The sequence below is a fragment of the Erpetoichthys calabaricus genome, chromosome 8 (genome assembly GCF_900747795.2).
Source record: "Erpetoichthys calabaricus chromosome 8, fErpCal1.3, whole genome shotgun sequence".
NCBI lineage: Eukaryota > Metazoa > Chordata > Cladistia > Polypteriformes > Polypteridae > Erpetoichthys > Erpetoichthys calabaricus.
In genome coordinates, this window is record NC_041401.2 from 156,935,834 (window position 1) to 156,954,655 (window position 18,822).

The 18,822-nt window shown below is 35.9% G+C and overlaps 1 protein-coding gene across 3 annotated transcripts in view; it reads left to right on the plus strand.

Annotated features, from left to right (window-relative positions):
- Nucleotides 1–18,822, plus strand: part of tmeff2a (transmembrane protein with EGF-like and two follistatin-like domains 2a) — a 748,263-nt gene that overhangs the window by 621,134 nt on the left and 108,307 nt on the right. For all 3 annotated transcript variants that reach the window (XM_051930531.1, XM_051930530.1, XM_028807628.2), the window contains exon 7: nucleotides 12,112–12,171. In XM_051930531.1, coding sequence (XP_051786491.1) covers nucleotides 12,112–12,171 — 60 coding nt within the window. The remainder of the gene's footprint in view (nucleotides 1–12,111; nucleotides 12,172–18,822) is intronic.

Below are 18,822 nucleotides of genomic sequence, written 5' to 3' on the forward strand. Positions count from 1 at the left end.
GATTTCTTATTATGCCCAAAGTGCAGTTGAACATCATCACCCTAAAACATCTCCTACCTTAGAGAATACTGTATGGCCTACATACAAAAAGAGAGCTGTTAAAAGAAATGGGAGATACCAGCAAAGAAAATGTTTGAATTAAAGAAGCAAGCTGTAGTGATGTTAACAGGCAGTAAAGTGGATGTAATAATACAAGGGCAATGTAAATGAATCCTTAAGACAGGTAAGAATAAAAGGTCATCTATGATAAGTGCAAGGAGTTATGAAGGTAAAAACCATTGACCACAATGAACAATGATAGAACAAGAGGGCTAAGAAGAAGAGTTTTACAGACAAAATGGTGGAATTAGAAAATTAATGTTATATCATGGAATTAAAGAGATAATTGATTTGTATATCATTCTAATAAAGCGAGAGTACAAAATTAGAGAAGTAGGGTTAAGAACAGGGATGAATTCAACATAAGACATCTATGGAGGGCTGACATTAAGAGCTGGACTGTAGTTCTAGGATATAGAATAAGAATGGATTTATCCTAAGACAAAAAAGGCACGCACATACAGGTGGTTCGGGTGAAAATGCAGACATCATCTGTACTGAACTATCATTTCTGGTTAATAAAATATTTTCACTTATTAGACCAATAGTAGCTAGTTGATGAAGAGTTCTGGTCTATCAGCATCCCCGATCACTCCTCTGCAATTTCACCTATTTTGGTGGACATATTTTGTAATCCATGTCTTGACTGTTTCTTTTCAAAATTAGACCACCCTCAGAAACTATTGCTTTTTTTACAGAAGACAGTGTACAAATGCTTTTTCATTTGCCTTTAATTGATCTATTCTTCATGCTTTTTAAACTACAGAACTCGTAATCACAGAGTCATGGGCATGCTCAAATCCCAGACAAATAGTTAGATCTGCAAATTAATCCAAGACCAAATAAGTCCTTGTTCTTAATATCCTTTTGTACACTTATTTCTCTTGCAATATATACAGTACTTGGCCATATTTTTTTCATCATTTCATTGCAATGACAGCATTAATCACCTGTGGCATGTACCATTCATCACTTTACCCATAAACCAAGCAATTAGCCTTGTAAAATATACAGCCTGTATTTTAAAAATCAATAATGGAGGTTAAAGGCTGATTAACTGCTAGGGTATAAATTCAGTTTTTCCTCATTCTACTAAGTTACATTTCAGTGCTTCATTTCATGTAAAGATATCATTGAAATGGCAAAAAAGATATCATTAAAATGCCTAAGAATTGTTTTCCCTAATACCTTGTTCCATGACACAGTGTTATTCCAAGGCATGCATTTTTATTTTAACAAGAAAGAAGTGAACACTTTTTAACTCTTTAATGGTTATTTCATTAAAATAAATACATCCATTATTTACTTATAGCATTTATACAACAAATTAAATATGTAGCCATACCAAGGATATAAACTTATCTCCTTACCATGAGATAGAAAATAATTAACCTTTGTGAGTAACTGCTTAAAAAAGGTTCAAGGGTTGCAGTACCAATAGTTAAATCGTATTCACTTCTGAAATGAATAGAAAACAAGTAAACAAAACAAATGGCTATTGGCGTGGTCCAAGGCTGCCTTATTTGTCTAGAATATAAGAGCTTTTCTGTGTTGTCTATCTCAAAATGAGGTACCACTTCTTGTGTTTTCCCGGAAGGGATGGGGTTTTCTAGTAATACCCTTAGATGTGAGATTAGATGTCTTCTAAGCTGTGTCCCTCAGAGCTGTGGACTGAAAAGAAGACGTAGTTAGTGAGCTAAAAATCCCAAAAATGCAGACTAGAGGGAGAAATATCAAACCCTGGCTAGAAAAAAGAGTGCAACAAAGAATCTTTATAAAATACCAAAGATTTATTTTCACAAAATGCTCTATAATGATCAAAGTCCCAAAGAGCACAAAAGGCAAAAGGAGTGGTCAGAAACAACAAACCAATCCAATAAAGTAAACAAGACACACTCACAAATCCAAAGAGTAGTCGAAAAAGAGATCAAGTTTCCAAGTATTCAAAAATTCACAAAAGCACAGAATAAACTCAAGAGAACTCACCACAACACAAGTGCATACACAATGAACTGCAAGATGTGGGTTTTCCTCAGCCCGAGAGCAGTATCTTGACGGTGATGGACAGGTAGCTCCGCCTCTTGAGGGAACCACCCACAAAACACATTAAACGTAAAAGAAGATACATAGGTACATAGAAACTAAATGACAAATACTATTAACATGAATCAACATGTTAGTATCTTAATGTATTCCATTAACAAAAGAATCAAACATGAACAGAAAACTTCATTAGAAACTCAGCCAGGGAAGGAACCCTGGCTGAAATATAACAGCAGCAGCATCTAATCAGGTCCCATGGTGGAATTGCTTTCCTCTCAGGAACCTTGATGGTAACCACTAAATTCATATGGTTTGTGTTACAGGTTATATACAGTAGATGTGTGATGAATCCTACAGCACTTGCTTTCTTCAAGTAAAAATTTAGAAATTGAAATACTGAGAAATAAATTTTCTGGAAACTTTTGTAACTGGAACAAATATATAATTACACAGTATATTTTACAATTAATGTACATTTTAAAAATCTTTAATCAAACTGACACTTAATTTGTGAGACATTTTATAATGCTGTTAATGCAGATGAGATGACAGTAAACTTTTCTATATTAAAATATGCACTAATTCCTAATTTGCCAATAAAATTAATCTAAAAAGCAAAACTAAATAAGAACAGGGAAATATGTTTGTGCCAAGTTGTGAGTAATGAAGTAACTCTGCACTACTACAGAATGATCTACTCCCTGTTTTACTTTGTCTGAGCGCACTATAAGGACAAAAGCGTGAAAAACTAAACGGCAACTAGTGACAAAATTACTGCTCCTTCTACAAACATTAACAACAAATATGTAAATTCATGCTTGTTTCTATGTCTACATGGTTAATATTAGAAATTAAATCATCTTCAAGTAATTTAATTAACTAAAATATGCCTATTGTAATGTATATGAACAAGTTTATCTATATTTTTGAAGTATAACTTCAACAGGTGGCCACCACCTCCATAGGCTCAACACATAAAAGACAAAAAAAGTAAGAAGAACTTGCTTCACTCAATAGTAATAACATAATAATATTTCATGCAGTAATATAAAAAATAATATCCTTAAACCAGAAGACAAAAATATATTCAATAACAAAATAATATTTAAAAGAAAAAAACTATTATTCATTGAGGCTCTTTTTTCATTAATTAGCCTTTCCTTACCTGTTTGGATTTTTATTTTTTCTGTGTATTTCTATTTTAGGATTTATTGAAGTATTCCTTTTTTTGTTTCATTTTTCTATTTTTAATATGTTGGTTTTAACATTTTTATTAATTTTTCTTAATATAAAACATAAGTTAATTAAACATTTAGGTAGGAAAGATTTTGGACAGTTTTGACCTTTCTGTTTTGAAATTATCATAACAGATGTGAGTTGAAAAATAAAGAAATGCTGAAATATATATGAGAAGTTCCTGGTTCTACAAACAAATATGACTGTACTAGATTAGTATTTAATAGTCAGGTGATGCAATATTAGCACTTAAACCAAACTTCACTGATTGTCTCTTGATTGATAATTTAATAATCACTTTCATTCACTTAAGGAACCAATAAAAGATCATTTAATATTCATCTAACATATTTTTTTAGTGAATCAATTAGAACTTTTAAATTTTCTTTCATGTGTGTAACATGTTAATGAGTACTGAGCACAGAATTATTTGAAATAGAAGATTTTTTGTCTGTGACTATGTACCTGTTAGATAAATGAAAATACCTAATGACAAATACAGTAACATATTCATAATTAGCAGGCTAAGTTGGCAATCATTTTTATGAAACATAATGTTCTAGAATAGGTATTTGTATAAATTGGTAAGCGGCACGGTGGCGCAGTGGGTAGCGCTGCTGCCTCGCAGTTGGGAGATCTGGGGACCTGGGTTCGATTCCCGGGTCCTCCCTGCGTGGAGTTTGCATGTTCTCCCCGTGTCTGCGTGGGTTTCCTCCGGGCGCTCCGGTTTCCTCCCACAGTCCAAAGACATGCAGGTTAGGTGGATTGGCGATTCTAAATTGGCCCTGGTGTGTGGGTGTGTTTGTGTGTGTCCTGCGGTGGGTTGGCACCCTGCCCAGGATTGTTTCCTGTGTTGGCTGGGATTGGCTCCAGCAGACCCCCGTGACCCTGTGTTCGGATTCAGCGGGTTGGAAAATGGATGGATGGATGGATGGATAAATTGGTAACTGAATCCTCAACAATCTATATACAATAACATCTGAGGATATTAATAATTATAACAACAATACAGGTTTGAACAAAACTTGTCAAGCTGATTTAACATTAAACGGAGAACTGATATTTATTCAGATTCTCTTTAGTTGCAAGCCTCAGATGAAAGCACCATCTAAAAAGACAGTGATAAGTGTAATGATGCACTAAAAAGCAACAGGAATCTCATTCCTTGTTAGGCACCCTTAGGAGAGGCACACAGCTAACGGCATAGCAAGAGGCAAAAAGAAAAAAAGAATGTGTTTATATGTTTTACCAGTTTTGTGGCTATACATATACTTATTTATACTGTATGTTTTACAGTTTATATGTTTTTGCCTTATTATACAACATATATTTATCAATCAATGTTCTGAAACTGCTGATACAAATACAATGGGCAATAGAGGAAATACAGGAAATGTTTCCAAATCTAATTTTAAAAGACTGTTACGAAAACTGAATCTACCAAAAATGTAATAAAAAATAAATTTTGGCAGGGCAAGTGGAAATTTTTCATCTGCATGTGGTGAAAAATATGGTGGGCCTTATTTTACCTTACTTTACTGTATTTTTCCAACATTTGGAGCAATGGGTGTGTGTGTGGCTGTGTGCTTGAGTGGGCCTTGTGATGGACTGGCGTCTTATTTCTATTCCCTGTTTTGTGCTTGGTGCTTTTGGATTGGCCATGGCTTACTGTAATATTAAATTGGATTAAATAGATGTGAGAATATTTTGTTACAGCCTTATAGTTATATTTATATTGCAAGTGTTACAAAAGACACTAAAGGTTATTTTGGTAAGTCGGTAAAATTAAAGAGAGGGGCAATGAGTCAAAAATTGTAAAGCAGTGTAATTTATGGGTAGGTAATTAATTTGGTGCAAATCAATTTATCATTACTGGTGCAAAATCAAAAAAATAATAATTTTGTTTTTTACAAAAGATACTCTGTAAGAGTTGTTGCCTTGTAAGTTTCCTGAACTCCATTTTATTTTTCATAGTGATGTTATTATGGCAGCACAGTGGTAGTGCTGCTGCACCACACTAAAGAGACCAGTATTTGTATCCTGGGTGCGCCTTGTGTGGAGTTTGCATTTTCTCACCATGTCCGCATGGGTGTCTTTGGAATGCTCTGGTTTCCTCCCACAGTCCAAATGCATGCACGTTAGATGCACTGGCAATGCTAAATTGGCCCTTGTGTGGTTGTGTGTGTGTGTTCACCCTGTGATGGACTGGTGCCTTGTTCAGGGGTTATTCCTGCCTTGTGCCTGATGTTTGCTTGGATAGGCTCCAGCTTGTCTGTAACTCTTCTCTGAATGAGCAGGTTTGAAAAATGGATGGATGTTATCATGTCTAATGTCAATCCAAAGAATCTAAGGAGAATCAAACAGTAAACTGCTCCATAGTGCATATGCTGTTGCATCTCATGGTATACTTGTACCGGCATTGTAGGGACCTTTTAAAATGATTTATTGTATAAAAAAGCTGTTATACAGTCCCTAGAAACACATTCTTCAAGAACACACTTCTGCTGCACAGCTTCAGTTAGTTTCAGTGAATTGGATTATGCCACCCAACAGAGAAACTTTTTTTAAACAACTCATTAAAGTCCAGAAAAATTAGGCCACCTGGATAATGAAATCAAGCTAGGGGATCATTATGCATGTGACATATTTCTGTATGATATATCAGTAGCAGTGTGCTCAATAGGAAGTTATTTGTTATGTTGAAACCTCTCCTGGTGGCACAGGGACATCCCTAATCAATCATATTAGGAGCAGCCAGTGTTCCTCAACTTGGGGGAGCCTGTAAGTCCCCAAAGTGTTTTTTGCACTGTGTCTTGTGATAATGCCACATGCACGTTTACACTTTGTTTTAAAAGTGATAAACACAGAAATAAACAAATCATAAAAGAAAATGTTTAATTATTTTCGAGGGAGTTAGAAATTAAGTATAGCTTATAGAAATTTGACACCATTAATGTATGATAAATGAAGTGTTTTTTTTTTTTTTATTTCTTCAACCATCTAAATACTAGTAAATATATAGAAACAGTTCTTAAAGTTACTTACTCAGAGTAACAAGTGCACCTAGTGGTACCTCAACAAACCTTGACAGAGCAAAGGCCTAATAGAGAGCTCACCCGTGCATTCAAAATTACATACCAAAACAAGAGCATCTGGAGAAACATCCACATAGGATCTGAGTTTCAAACTCCTGAAACCCTGAAGCAAAAGAGCAAATCACCAATTAAGTAAATAATCCTCAAACCAGATTTCTAAGCTACACTCTTAAAAATAAAGGTAACAAAGTGGTTCTTCAGGGTAGTACCATAGGGGAAACATTTTTGGTTGAAAAGAATCATCCACATGAATGTCCCTGAAAGAACCTTTTATTTATTTAGATCTGTATGAAGCTCCACACAGTAAGTAACCATATGATGCATATGATGCATTAAAGATTTCAGTTTGTTTTCCTATATATTAGGAAGCTTTTCAAAGCACAAAGAACCAATTTCATATGCAAAGAACCCTTCCCAAAATTAAACGCCATTTGGTCAAGCAATAGTTTTACAGTGGTACCAACATACGAGTTTTTTGAGATATACGAGCCATCACTAGGTCAATTTTTTGCCTTGAGTTACGAGCCAAAATTCGAGATACGACCCATCAAAGAGCACATTCCGAGGAACTGACGACGGAGGAGTTGACGCAGCAACATACGGAGGTTCTGCAGGAGATTGGTATCGCAGAGGAGCCAGAGGCGGAGGAGGTTATCTCTTCAAGTGAGATAAAGGAAGTGTTGGCAATGTGGGAAAAAGTTTCGGACTTTATTGAAAAGAAACACCCTGAAAAAATTGCAACTGGTCATGCAGCGGTGCTATTAAATGACACTTGACTACATAGATAGATAGATAGATAGATAGATAGATAGATAGATAGATAGATAGATAGATAGATAGATAGATAGATAGATAGATAGATAGATAGATAGATAGATAGATAGATAGATAGATAGATAGATAGATAGATACTTTATTAATCCCAATGGGAAATTCACATTCTTCAGCAGCAGCATACTGATACAATAAATAATATTAAATTAAAGAATGATAATAATACAGGTGAAAAAACAGACAATAACTATGTATAATGTTAAATATTAACGTTTACCCCCCCCGAGTGGAATTAAAGAGTCGCATAGTTTGGGGGAGGAACAATCTCCTCAATCTGTCTGTGGAGCAGGACAGTGACAGCAGTCTGTCGCTGAAGCTGCTCTTCTGTCTGGAGATGACATTATTTAGTGGATGCAGTGGATTCTCCATAATTGATAGGAGCCTGCTGAGCGCCCTTCGCTCTGCCACAGATGTTAAACTGTCCAGCTCCATGCCAACAATAGAGCCTGCCTTCCTCACCAGTTTGTCCAGGCGTGAGGCGTCTTTCCTCTTAATGCTGCCTCCCCAGCACACCACTGCGTAGAAGAGGGCGCTCGCCACAACTGTTTGATAGAACATCTGCAGCATCTTATTGCAGATGTTGAAGGAAGCCAGCCTTCTAAGGAAGTATAACTGGCTTTGTCCTTTCTTGCACAGCGCATCAGTATTGGCAGTCCAGTCTAATTTATCATCCAGCTGCACTCCCAGATATTTATAGGTCTGCACCATCTGCACACAGTCACCTTTGATGATCACTGGATCTATGAGGGGTCTGGGCCTCCTAAAATCCACCACCAGCTCCTTGGTTTTGCTGGTGTTCAGGTGTAGGTGGTTTGAGTCACACCATTTAACAAAGTCATTGATTAGGTCCCTATACTCCTCCTCCAGCCCATTCCTGATGCAGCCCACGATAGCAGTGTCATCAGCGAACTTTTGCACATGGCAGGACTCCGAGTTGTATTGGAAGTCCGATGTATATAGGCTGAACAGGACCGGAGAAAGTACAGTCCCTTGTGGTGCTCCTGTGTTGCTGACCACAATGTCAGACGTGCAGTTCCCAAGACGCACATACTGAGGTCTGTCTTTAAGATAGTCCACGATCCATGCCACTAGGTATGAATCTAATCCCATCTCTGTCAGCTTGTCCCTAAGGAGCAGAGGTTGGATTGTGTTGAAGGTGCTAGAGAAGTCTAGAAACATAATTCTTACAGCACCACTGCCTCTGTCCAAGTGAGAGAGGGATCGGTGTAGCATATAGATGATGGCATCTTCCGCTCCCACCTTCTCCTGATATGCAAACTGCAGACTAACTCATTTCAGAAACATTCTAAAGAGGAGAAAGAAACAAAGCTCCTTTGACAGGTTTCTATTGAAATGCCCTGCGAATGAAAGTGACGAAAACATAGCAAAAAAGAAAAAAACTAGTAAAGAAGATAATTAAGTTAAGCAAAAGTGAAGTGAAAGAAAAAAATAATACAATACGCTAATCGGCTCCACCAACATCTGTTTATTTCTTTAGATTCTCTTTTGTGTATTAGGTTTTATTTTGTTTGTATACAATATTTGTTCATTATAAATACATTTTTTTATGTTGAAAATATTTAACAAAAAATTGGGGTGGTTTTTTGGGGGCTGGCACAAATTAATCTCATTTCAATTAATTTAAATGGGGAGAATTGCTTTGAGATACGAGCATTTTGGCTTACGAGCTCGGTCATGGAATTAATTAAACTCGCATCTCAAGGTACCACTGTACAAGGAACCTAACAACCCAGTAAAGAAAATGCCATTAAAGAACCATTATTTTTAACAGAGTAATTTTAGATGTAAATCAGTTCATCATAGGGAAACGTATATAAATATTGATACCAATCACAAGTTTACCTATTGCAGTAGCAGTAGTCATATTTATTGCAGTAGTAGTTAGGTCACATGTAAGGAGTACGATGAAGTTCTACTTTTCATGTCCAACTACCATGCAAGATGTTGCGTGTCTGCAGCCACCATGGTTAATAAAAATGTAAATGCATAACATCATTTTGTTTAAAAGAAAACAAGAATCACTTTAAAAGAATACTCCACTGAAAAATATTTTTTTTATACTTACCCTATGTACTTTGTAGTGGTGACTGAGAAATAATTGTAATCTCTTCCTTTCTTGCAGAAGTACATTCGAGAGATTCTCATAAACAGGATCGATACAGTAGGTGACCAACCCAGGACAGTGGCAGACTTTATGAGAAACACACATGTAAAAAAAGAAAAAAAATCTCATGTTACCCCCGTCGCATAATCCATATGTATAGCTTTAAAAGTATAAATAAAGCAAATGCATTTTTGCTAAAATGTTTTTAAATAGTTACTGTACTTCCTGAATTATCAGTGTGTATATCAACTGGAAACTCAGACTCATGGGAGGGACTTTTTGATTTGAAAACAGGAAGTTTCACCAACAAATGACATGGGAGAGGATGGTCTTCAAGTCCAGAAGTCCCTTCTCTGATCGTTTTGCACATTTTATGGTAGCGACTATATAAATGATGTGGATTACAAGACACAAGTAACATGACTTTTTTTTTTCTTTTTTCTATGGACATTTTTCACAACATTTGCCACTATCGAACATTGGTAACCTATCAATAATAGTCATGAGAATCATTCTTAAGTACTTCCTCCAAGAAAACAAAAGATTAAAACATTACACACTGCAAAGTACATGTGATAAATAACATACAAAAAAACATTTTTGGGTTATCCGTTCCTTTAATATTTTTGCTTCTGATGTTTAAAGTTTTAGAACGGTACACAATCACATTTAAACTACTGATGACCTCTTCATCAATGTTAACATTCTATACTTATCCATCCACCTATTTCCTATACATTGTCAGTTTATTTCAGAATAACATCACATGTTCTATCTTGTCTACAAAATTATCACAACTGATTAAATGTGTCTGTGACATGGAAGGAAACCAAAATGCCCCAAAGAAGCATACATTGATATGGGGTATACCTGTAGACTTTATGCTGAAAAGTCGATGAATTAGATCCATGACTCTGGAGATGGCAGTGATAATGCATGCTGCTACTAGGATAGTAACAGAGATGCCAAATAATAAGTAAGTGTCCAAAGTAATGCATAAATTATGTGTTGATTTGGAAACACTATTATTTGGGCCCTCCAGTTCCTGCTTTGTCAGAGTCTTGAGGGCCCATTATATTGTATCTAGCTGTACTGACCTTAAAACAGGAACCAGCCTTAAAATAAAATAATAATCCACTGAAACGCACAATCATAGCAGAAGTATTTGAAGTTCCCAGTCAGCCATAAAACCTTTCAGCTTTTGAATTTTCAATGGAAATTGAAAATGCACATTGGATAAATGAATGAAGGCCGATTATTAGCTCAGACTTCATTTTCTAGTTTTCAGTCACTGTCAAGTCTCATTTCCATTCAAGAAAGAGCATAGTGCACTTCTGATATTAACCATGTTGCAGTATAAAAACTAGTACCATTTTTCGCATGGAAATTCTGGTGGTCTTCTGACTATTAGAAGGAGCAGAGTCATCCTGTGAACCCAGCATATATGAGAGCAATACTTGTGACTCTTCTGAGATCCGTAATGCTGCTGTAGTCCATTAGAATCTGTATGTGGCCAGTGGAAAAATATAAGGAAGCATCTTTGCTTGAATCAACTCACAGAGTTAGGAAAAGTGAGTGCAGATGGTGTTGCCTTTGAACCCAAGTGAGCAATATGAGGCATTCAGTAAATGGTGCACTACACAGCTAATACATAGTAGTCAAGACTGAATACATTCACAGTTCCAGTCCAAGAACCTAGAATATAATGGCCAATGTGGTTCGAAACATTTAATTTCCAATTTTTGTTGAATTGGTAAAATGTTAAATCGTATTGTACATATTTAATTGACTTGAGTCATGATAAGTGTGGAAGATAATTGTTCCAATGCAGTAAGATGTATACGTTCACACAGCCTTTAAATTGTGTCATGGAAAATTCAAACAACGGTTACTTGAAAGCGCTGTATACTTCAAGCCCCAAAGGTGAAATTGAAAAGCTCTGGCTGCTGCATATTTGCACATGTGCAAAGTTCTGCTAAAACACTGTGGAGTTGAAGGGCCTGCAAAAGTAACCCAGCATCATGTACAAAGAAAATTTCTGAATACTCTAAAACAAAGAGTTTTTCTAAGAAATTGCATTGAGCATATCATGGACTAATAACACTACTATACATTATTGAAACAAGTATATTGCTTATTTAATTAAAAAAGCACAATCTGCTTTGAGTAGGAGGTTATACTATACTTACTCCATATACAGAGACGCCACTTGTAAAAACTGAAATCTGACAATAAATTAGTGGTCAATAGGACATGTTGAGTATAAGTTATGTAATGTTGATTGCGAATGAAGAGTGATTTAAATCATATTACTATGTGTATTTTAGTTAGGTGGTAAACAGCATACGTGTCAGAGGCATCTTCATGATGGAACTAAGTTGGTTGTTGAAGGAGATATGTAACATTTGCTAAATTTTGATTAGTACCCTACAATCTCCTAGAGATTACCTGCATGCACACAGTAGCGCATTGAATTAATCTGCATTCATCAAGATTCACTCTACAATGAACCTTTTTTAATCATTGTCTTCACCATTCCTTGGAATTCCATCATGTGGAAATTTTACATACTCTCCTGTCCTCAGGTAATCAGAAAGAATAAGACAATGACTAAAGATTAGGAGAAAGGTAAGTAATACTTTATTTATTTGTTTATTTATTTGTGTGTTTGTTTTTCAGACAACATAACTACAGGCACAAAGACTGGAGATGGACATTATGCAAGGACAGATTATACAGGTATGACCTAAAAGATGAAACAAATATCTTTCAACTTCAATTCTTTAAGGAATAGTCTGTAAAAATAAAAAAATGACAATGGTATTATTTTTGTACAACAACAGTATGCAATGTTTAGTTGAAAGCTCAACTCAAAGTACTGTGTCAGGGTAACCTGGCTGTTCTACTGTATTTATTGTGCAATTGATAGTAAACAAGAATTATTAATTATAAATGAATTTGGCTACGAGCAGGCTGTCCCATTGCACCTTAAGAAGAGAAATAAATGGCACTTGTTCCACATTTAAATACATCCATCCTTCCATTTTTAAATCCAGTTCAATCCAGTTCAGTGTTATGGGGAACAGAAAATATCCCAGCAGCATGAAGCAAAATGCAACAAAACGCTCTGAACAGAGCATCAGCCCAAGACAGGGAACACTCACAAACAGTTCCTATAAAAATTGTTCTCCGTCCATTTTCTTGTTTTACATTTAATTTGACTTTTTTAATGTCAAAAAGAAGGTCAGATCTCTGGAAAGTGTTTTAAATGAACTACAAATATAAAGCATGAAATAATTGATAGGTTTATAATTCTCCCTCTTTATTTTGACATACCTAAGTCGTCACTGGTGTGCAGCCAGTTAGTTTTAGAAGTCACAGAATTAGTTCAGTGGAGATCATCTGTCTGTAGAGGTTTAAATGGATCGTCGCACAAATGCACCTGTACATGGAAGAGCTAACTTATGGTGAGTAAATACGTTGGCCTAACCTACACAACGAAGACAAAAGAACATTACAAGCAATTCAATGAAAAGGTGATTGAAAAAGTACAAGTCAGGGATGGATACAAGAAAACACCCAAGTCACTGAATATTCCTTGGATTTCAGTTAAATCAATCATCAAGAAATGGAAAAAGTGTGACATGGCTGTACATCTGCCTAGAGCAGGCCGTCCACAAAAGCTGAGTAATTGTGCAAGAATAAGACTAGTGAGGGAGGCCACCAAGAGACCTGTCATAACTGCGATGGAGTTACAGACTGCAGTGAATTGGATCTGAGAGACTGTAAAGACAACAGCTCTACACAGGTGCTTCACTAGTCGCAGCTTTATGAACAAGTGGCAAAGAAAAAGCCACTGTTAAAATCAGACATAGAGAGTTTTCTAGAAGCCACATTGGAGACTCAGAAGACAGCTGGAAAAGGGTTCTATGGTCTGATAAGACTAAAAATTGATATATTTATAAATTAGAAACCAAGAAAGTGTCAGAGCTAAGAAATGAAATTACTAGAATAGATGAAGAACAAGCCAGGCGTCCAAGTGAAGCTCTTCACAGGAAAAGGCAGGCCTTGCATACAGAACTTAACATCTTAACAACTAAAGAAACTGAACAACTTATTTATAAGTCTAGACAGCATTACTATGAACACGGAGAAAAAGCTAATAAGCTTTTAGCTCAACAAATTCATAAACAAGAAGTTCACAATGCAATACCAGTAATCACCAACAAGAATGGAGAAGAAATCATCGACCATAATAAAATAATGCACACATTTAGAGATTACTATAAGTCTTTATATTCCACTGAGCCCAAAGAAGACAACACGCAATCTAATGCATTTCTGGATAATTCACAAATACCACAAATAGATGCTTTAAGTGCTGAGGAACTAGATAAACCTCTAACACTAACAGAATTACTAGACGCTATAAAGTCACTACAAAGCGGGAAATCATCAGGCCCTGATGGTTACCCCGTAGAGTTTTATAAGAAATTCTCCACTCAGCTAGCTCCACTCTTATTGGTAACATTTACAGAAGCTAAAGACCACCAAATACTACCTCAAACATTTCGACAAGCATTAATCACCGTCTTTCCTAAACAAAATAAGGACTTGTTACAATGTGCATCATATAGACCAATTTCACTCCTGAATAATGATGTTAAGATACTCTCAAAAATCCTAGCTAGAAGGATGGAGAAAGTGCTGCCCTCGGTAATATCACAAGATCAAACTGGATTTATTAAAGGCCGACATCTATCTTCAAATCTCCGACGCTTGTTTAATGTTATATATTCACCAGCAAAATCAAACACCCCAGAGATATTACTATCATTAGACGCAGAAAAGGCATTTGACATGATCGAATGGAATTACCTTTTCACTGCATTGGAGAAATTTGGGTTTGGCCCGAATATTTGTGCTTGGATTAAACTACTGTATACCAGTCCAGAAGCTTCAGTTTGTATTAATAAAATTTGCTCAGACTACTTTAAACTAGAACGTGGTACCAGACAAGGATGTCCCTTGTCGCCACTGTTGTTTGCAATCGCTATTGAACCACTGGCGGTTCACTGCCGAAATTCTCATCAGATAAAGGGGATTGTCAGAGAAGGACTGGAACAGAAAATTTCTCTATATGCAGATGATATGGTCTTATATATATCGGACCCAGAAAACACTGTCCCTGCTGTTTTAACAGCACTAACAGAATTTCAAAAGATATCTGGTCTTAGAATTAATCTGAATAAAAGTATACTCTTTCCAGTGAACTCACAAGCATATAATATTAAATTAGACACCCTACCTTTTACCATAGCAGATCAGTTTAAATACCTAGGGGTAAATATCACAAGTAAACATAAAGCTCTTTATCAACAAAATTTTGGCGTCTGTATGGAAAAAATTAAGCAAGACTTGCATAGATGGTCAACCCTTCATCTCACTCTAGCCGGAAGAATTAACATTGTTAAGATGAATATCCTTCCTAAACTTCTCTTTTTATTTCAAAACATTCCAATATATATCAATAAATCGTTTTTTAAACAGTTAGATTCAATAATAACCTCATTCATTTGGAACTCAAAACACCCACGTATCCGAAGAGCGACCCTACAAAGACCTCAGGCAGAAGGTGGCATGGCTTTACCTAATTTTCAGTTTTATTACTGGGCAGCAAACATACAAGCCATAAAAACCTGGACACAAATAAATGCACATACACAGGCTTGGTCTGCAATAGAAGTAAAATCCTGTAGTACTTCTTTATATTCCCTGATTTGCTCTCCAATAAATGAAAGTTATCGCAAATATACTAATAACCCAATTGTGCTTTACTCACTCAGAATATGGAACCAAATTAGGAAGCATTTTAAGATGGAAAATCTTTTATCAGTGGCACCTTTGCAAGGGAACCACCTCTTTCAACCTTCGCAAGTATATCCAGTTTTTAATACCTGGAAAAGTTTTGGGATTAAAATGCTCAGAGATCTTTATATAGACAACATATTTACATCTTTTGAACAATTACGTTCAAAATTTAACCTCCCAGCTACACATTTCTTTTACTATCTTCAAATTAGAAATTTTGTTAAACAGAAATTGCCCGATTTCCCCCACCTTGCACCCTCCACAATGCTGGAAAAAATACTGCTCAATTCCGAGGAAACAAACACTATTTCCGCAATATATAAAATCTTATTAGAGTCCCTACCTTTCAAAGATCCAAGAGGACATTGGGAAGAAGATCTCTTAATCAATATATCAGAAAAGGAGTGGAAGGTAGCAAAGCAGAGAATTCACTCGAGTTCTATATGCGCAAAGCATAGAATTATTCAACTAAAAATTATATATCGAGCTCATCTGTCTCGCTTAAAACTGTCCAAAATGTTTCCAGGCCAGGATCCGACCTGCGAGCGCTGCAACCAAGCTCCTGCCTCACTGGGTCACATGTTCTGGGCCTGCACCAAACTAACATCATTTTGGACAAAGATTTTTAAGTGCCTCTCAGACAGCCTTAGTATCACAATCCCTCCTAACCCACTAACAGCTGTGTTTGGTGTCCTTCCAGATGGACTTGAATTGGAGAAGGACAAACAAACGGTGATTGCATTCACTACACTCTTGGCACGCAGACTTATTTTGTTAAATTGGAAGAATCCTAATTCTCCTCTTATAAGTCAGTGGGAAACTGATGTTTTATATTATTTGAAATTGGAAAAAATCAAATTTTCAGTTAGAGGATCTGTACAAAACTTTTTCAAAACTTGGCAGGATTTAATCAATATTATTTTAGAATAAGAGAATTAACTATTATTGTATTTAACTCCCTTCTCCATCTCTTATTTATATAGATATTTACTTCTCCCCTTCTTTTGCCTAATGTTGCCTTATTAAAAAGCTTAAAGAAATTTTCCTTTAGCTAAGCTCTCCTTCTCAGGGATGGGGTTTGATTTGTTTTCAAATTTGTTGGGTTATAAATGGATCTGTTTGTATGGAATGATTACAATGAAAATTAATAAAATAAAAATATAAAAATAAAAAAAAAAAAAAAAAAAAAAAAAAAAAAAAAAAATAAATAAAAATTGATATATTTGGCCTGACTAAATATTATGTTTGGCACATAAGCCAATCACTGCACAATTATAAATGCACTATTCCCATCATGAAACATGGTGGTGGCAACATCATAATGTGGGAGCGCTCCTCTGAAGCATGCTGTGAAAGGCTAGTGAGGGGTAAGGATAAAATGAATGCAGTAAAATGCAGAAAAATCCTAGTGGAAAGCCTGTTGCAGTCTGCATGAAACCTACATCTTGAGAGAAAATTTATTTTCCAGCAAAACAACAACCTCAGCATTAATCCAAAGGTACACGGGAATGGCTTAAAAACAACTATGTTAATGTAATGTAGTGTTAGAGTCAGATTCCAGATCTCTCATTTTGAATCTGACTGAACTTGAAATAGGCTGCTCACTCACAATCCTCAGGCAACCTGACAGAGCTTGAAAAATTTGGCAGAGAAAATGGGAAAAAATTGCAATGTCCAGATGTCCAAAGCTGATAGAGACCTATGTACACAAGGCTGGAATTGCTGACAAAGGGACATCAACGTAATACTGTAATTTGTAATCAATTAGTGTTTCATATTTATAATTAATTAAAACCACTTTGCAGAGATCTGTTTTCATATACAGTCAAGACTCTTTTTCTGTTGGTCATTGTCAGAAAAGCCTAATTAAATCCGCTCTGATTCACTGTTGTTTAATAATAAAATATGAAAACCTCCAAGGGGATGAGTATTTGTTATAGGCATTGTGTACAGTTACAGTCACACATATTAGGCCAATTTAGAGCCACCCGTTCTCTAATAGAAATATTTTCAGTAGGAAAACCTGAATATCTGGAGAGAAACCTATGTAGACATAAAATGAACATGCATACTCCAGGCCAGGCATGTAACTAGACCAGGCTTATTATCCAATTTAGTGTTTGCTATAAGGCGTCTTAAATAAAGCTCAAATGTTTCTTTTTTATATTGCCTAAAGATAATATTTTTTGGCTTATGCAAACACAATTAAAAAAGCATAATCAAGTATGTATAAAAAACCTGCTGCTACATCACTCCTAAATAAATATGGGTGGCATATCCTTGGAACTATTGTCATTTTCTACAAGCACCTACTCATCTTCAGCTAAGCTGGTCCACACTTCTATCCTGCTAGTCAGCTGCTTCACTCTAAACATGGATATCACAGCTATAAACCTTCAATTTATCTTCTTCTGACGGTTAGTTTCTAGTTTTAGGGAATGCTTAGAAATGACTTGTTTCTTACAGTTTCTTGCTTTTACTTCACTTTCCTTTTTTGCATATTTTTTAAAAACTATTGCTACACCTAGACCCTTTGTTATACCCGTCTTTTCCATGCAGGAGGACATGTTCTGTCACCTGTCCTTGACCATCCAGTGATATCCTGCCATTTTATCTCTGTCAAAGTAGTCTTTGTGTCCATCAGATGACATTATACGTGTGTACAGAGCAAAACTTTGAGGTTAGAAGTAAAATGGCTACAGAGGTCAAAGGCTGTAGGAAAGACAAGTGTTTGTGTTTTGTCATGCATGTGAAGAACCCAGTATATACATACAATATGTGTCTGTATACAATATATACTGTAGTATAGCCTAAAAAATATAAAATGTTGGGAACAACATACTTTTGGAGTGATGGACACTACTTCTTCAAGTATAATCTGTTCTTTCTAAGGATGGACAATAGATGGGGCCACAACATAACTGCCTTTAACAAAGAGTCTAAAAATGAAGCCCTGGTATTGCTATAAATCCAAACATGCTTTTCTAGTTTTATGCCCTCACTTTCTGTGATGCCTTCTATGCCAATACTGAATAGGTAAAATATCCAGAGTTATGCCCTAGTCACTTTCTTTCTGTGTCTTGTAATTCTTTATTTTTTCCTCTCCAAATTTCTCCATTATAGATTAGGGATCTCAATTCTACATTTAAAGAGCAAGTTGAAATTGCCAAGTAATGTACGTACCATGGGTGACATGTTGGTCCAGTGGTTAGTGTGTGGATATGGATGTGAGAGAGGATTACTTTGCATCCTGTGTTGGCTCATGTTCAGTTCTCACATTTACGTTCTAGTCTGCAACCCTGCAAATAAAATTCTCAAAATTCGTAGCTATATATAATTACTTTTAATTTATCCCAATAATTTATTAATTATATGCACTTTGTATAACTGGGCGGCACGGTGGCGCAGTGGTAGCGCTGCTGCCTCATAGTAAGGAGATCTGGGTTCGCTTCCCAGGTCTTCCCTGCGTGGAGTTTGCATGTTCTCCCCGTGTCTACATGGGTTTCCTGCGGGTACTCC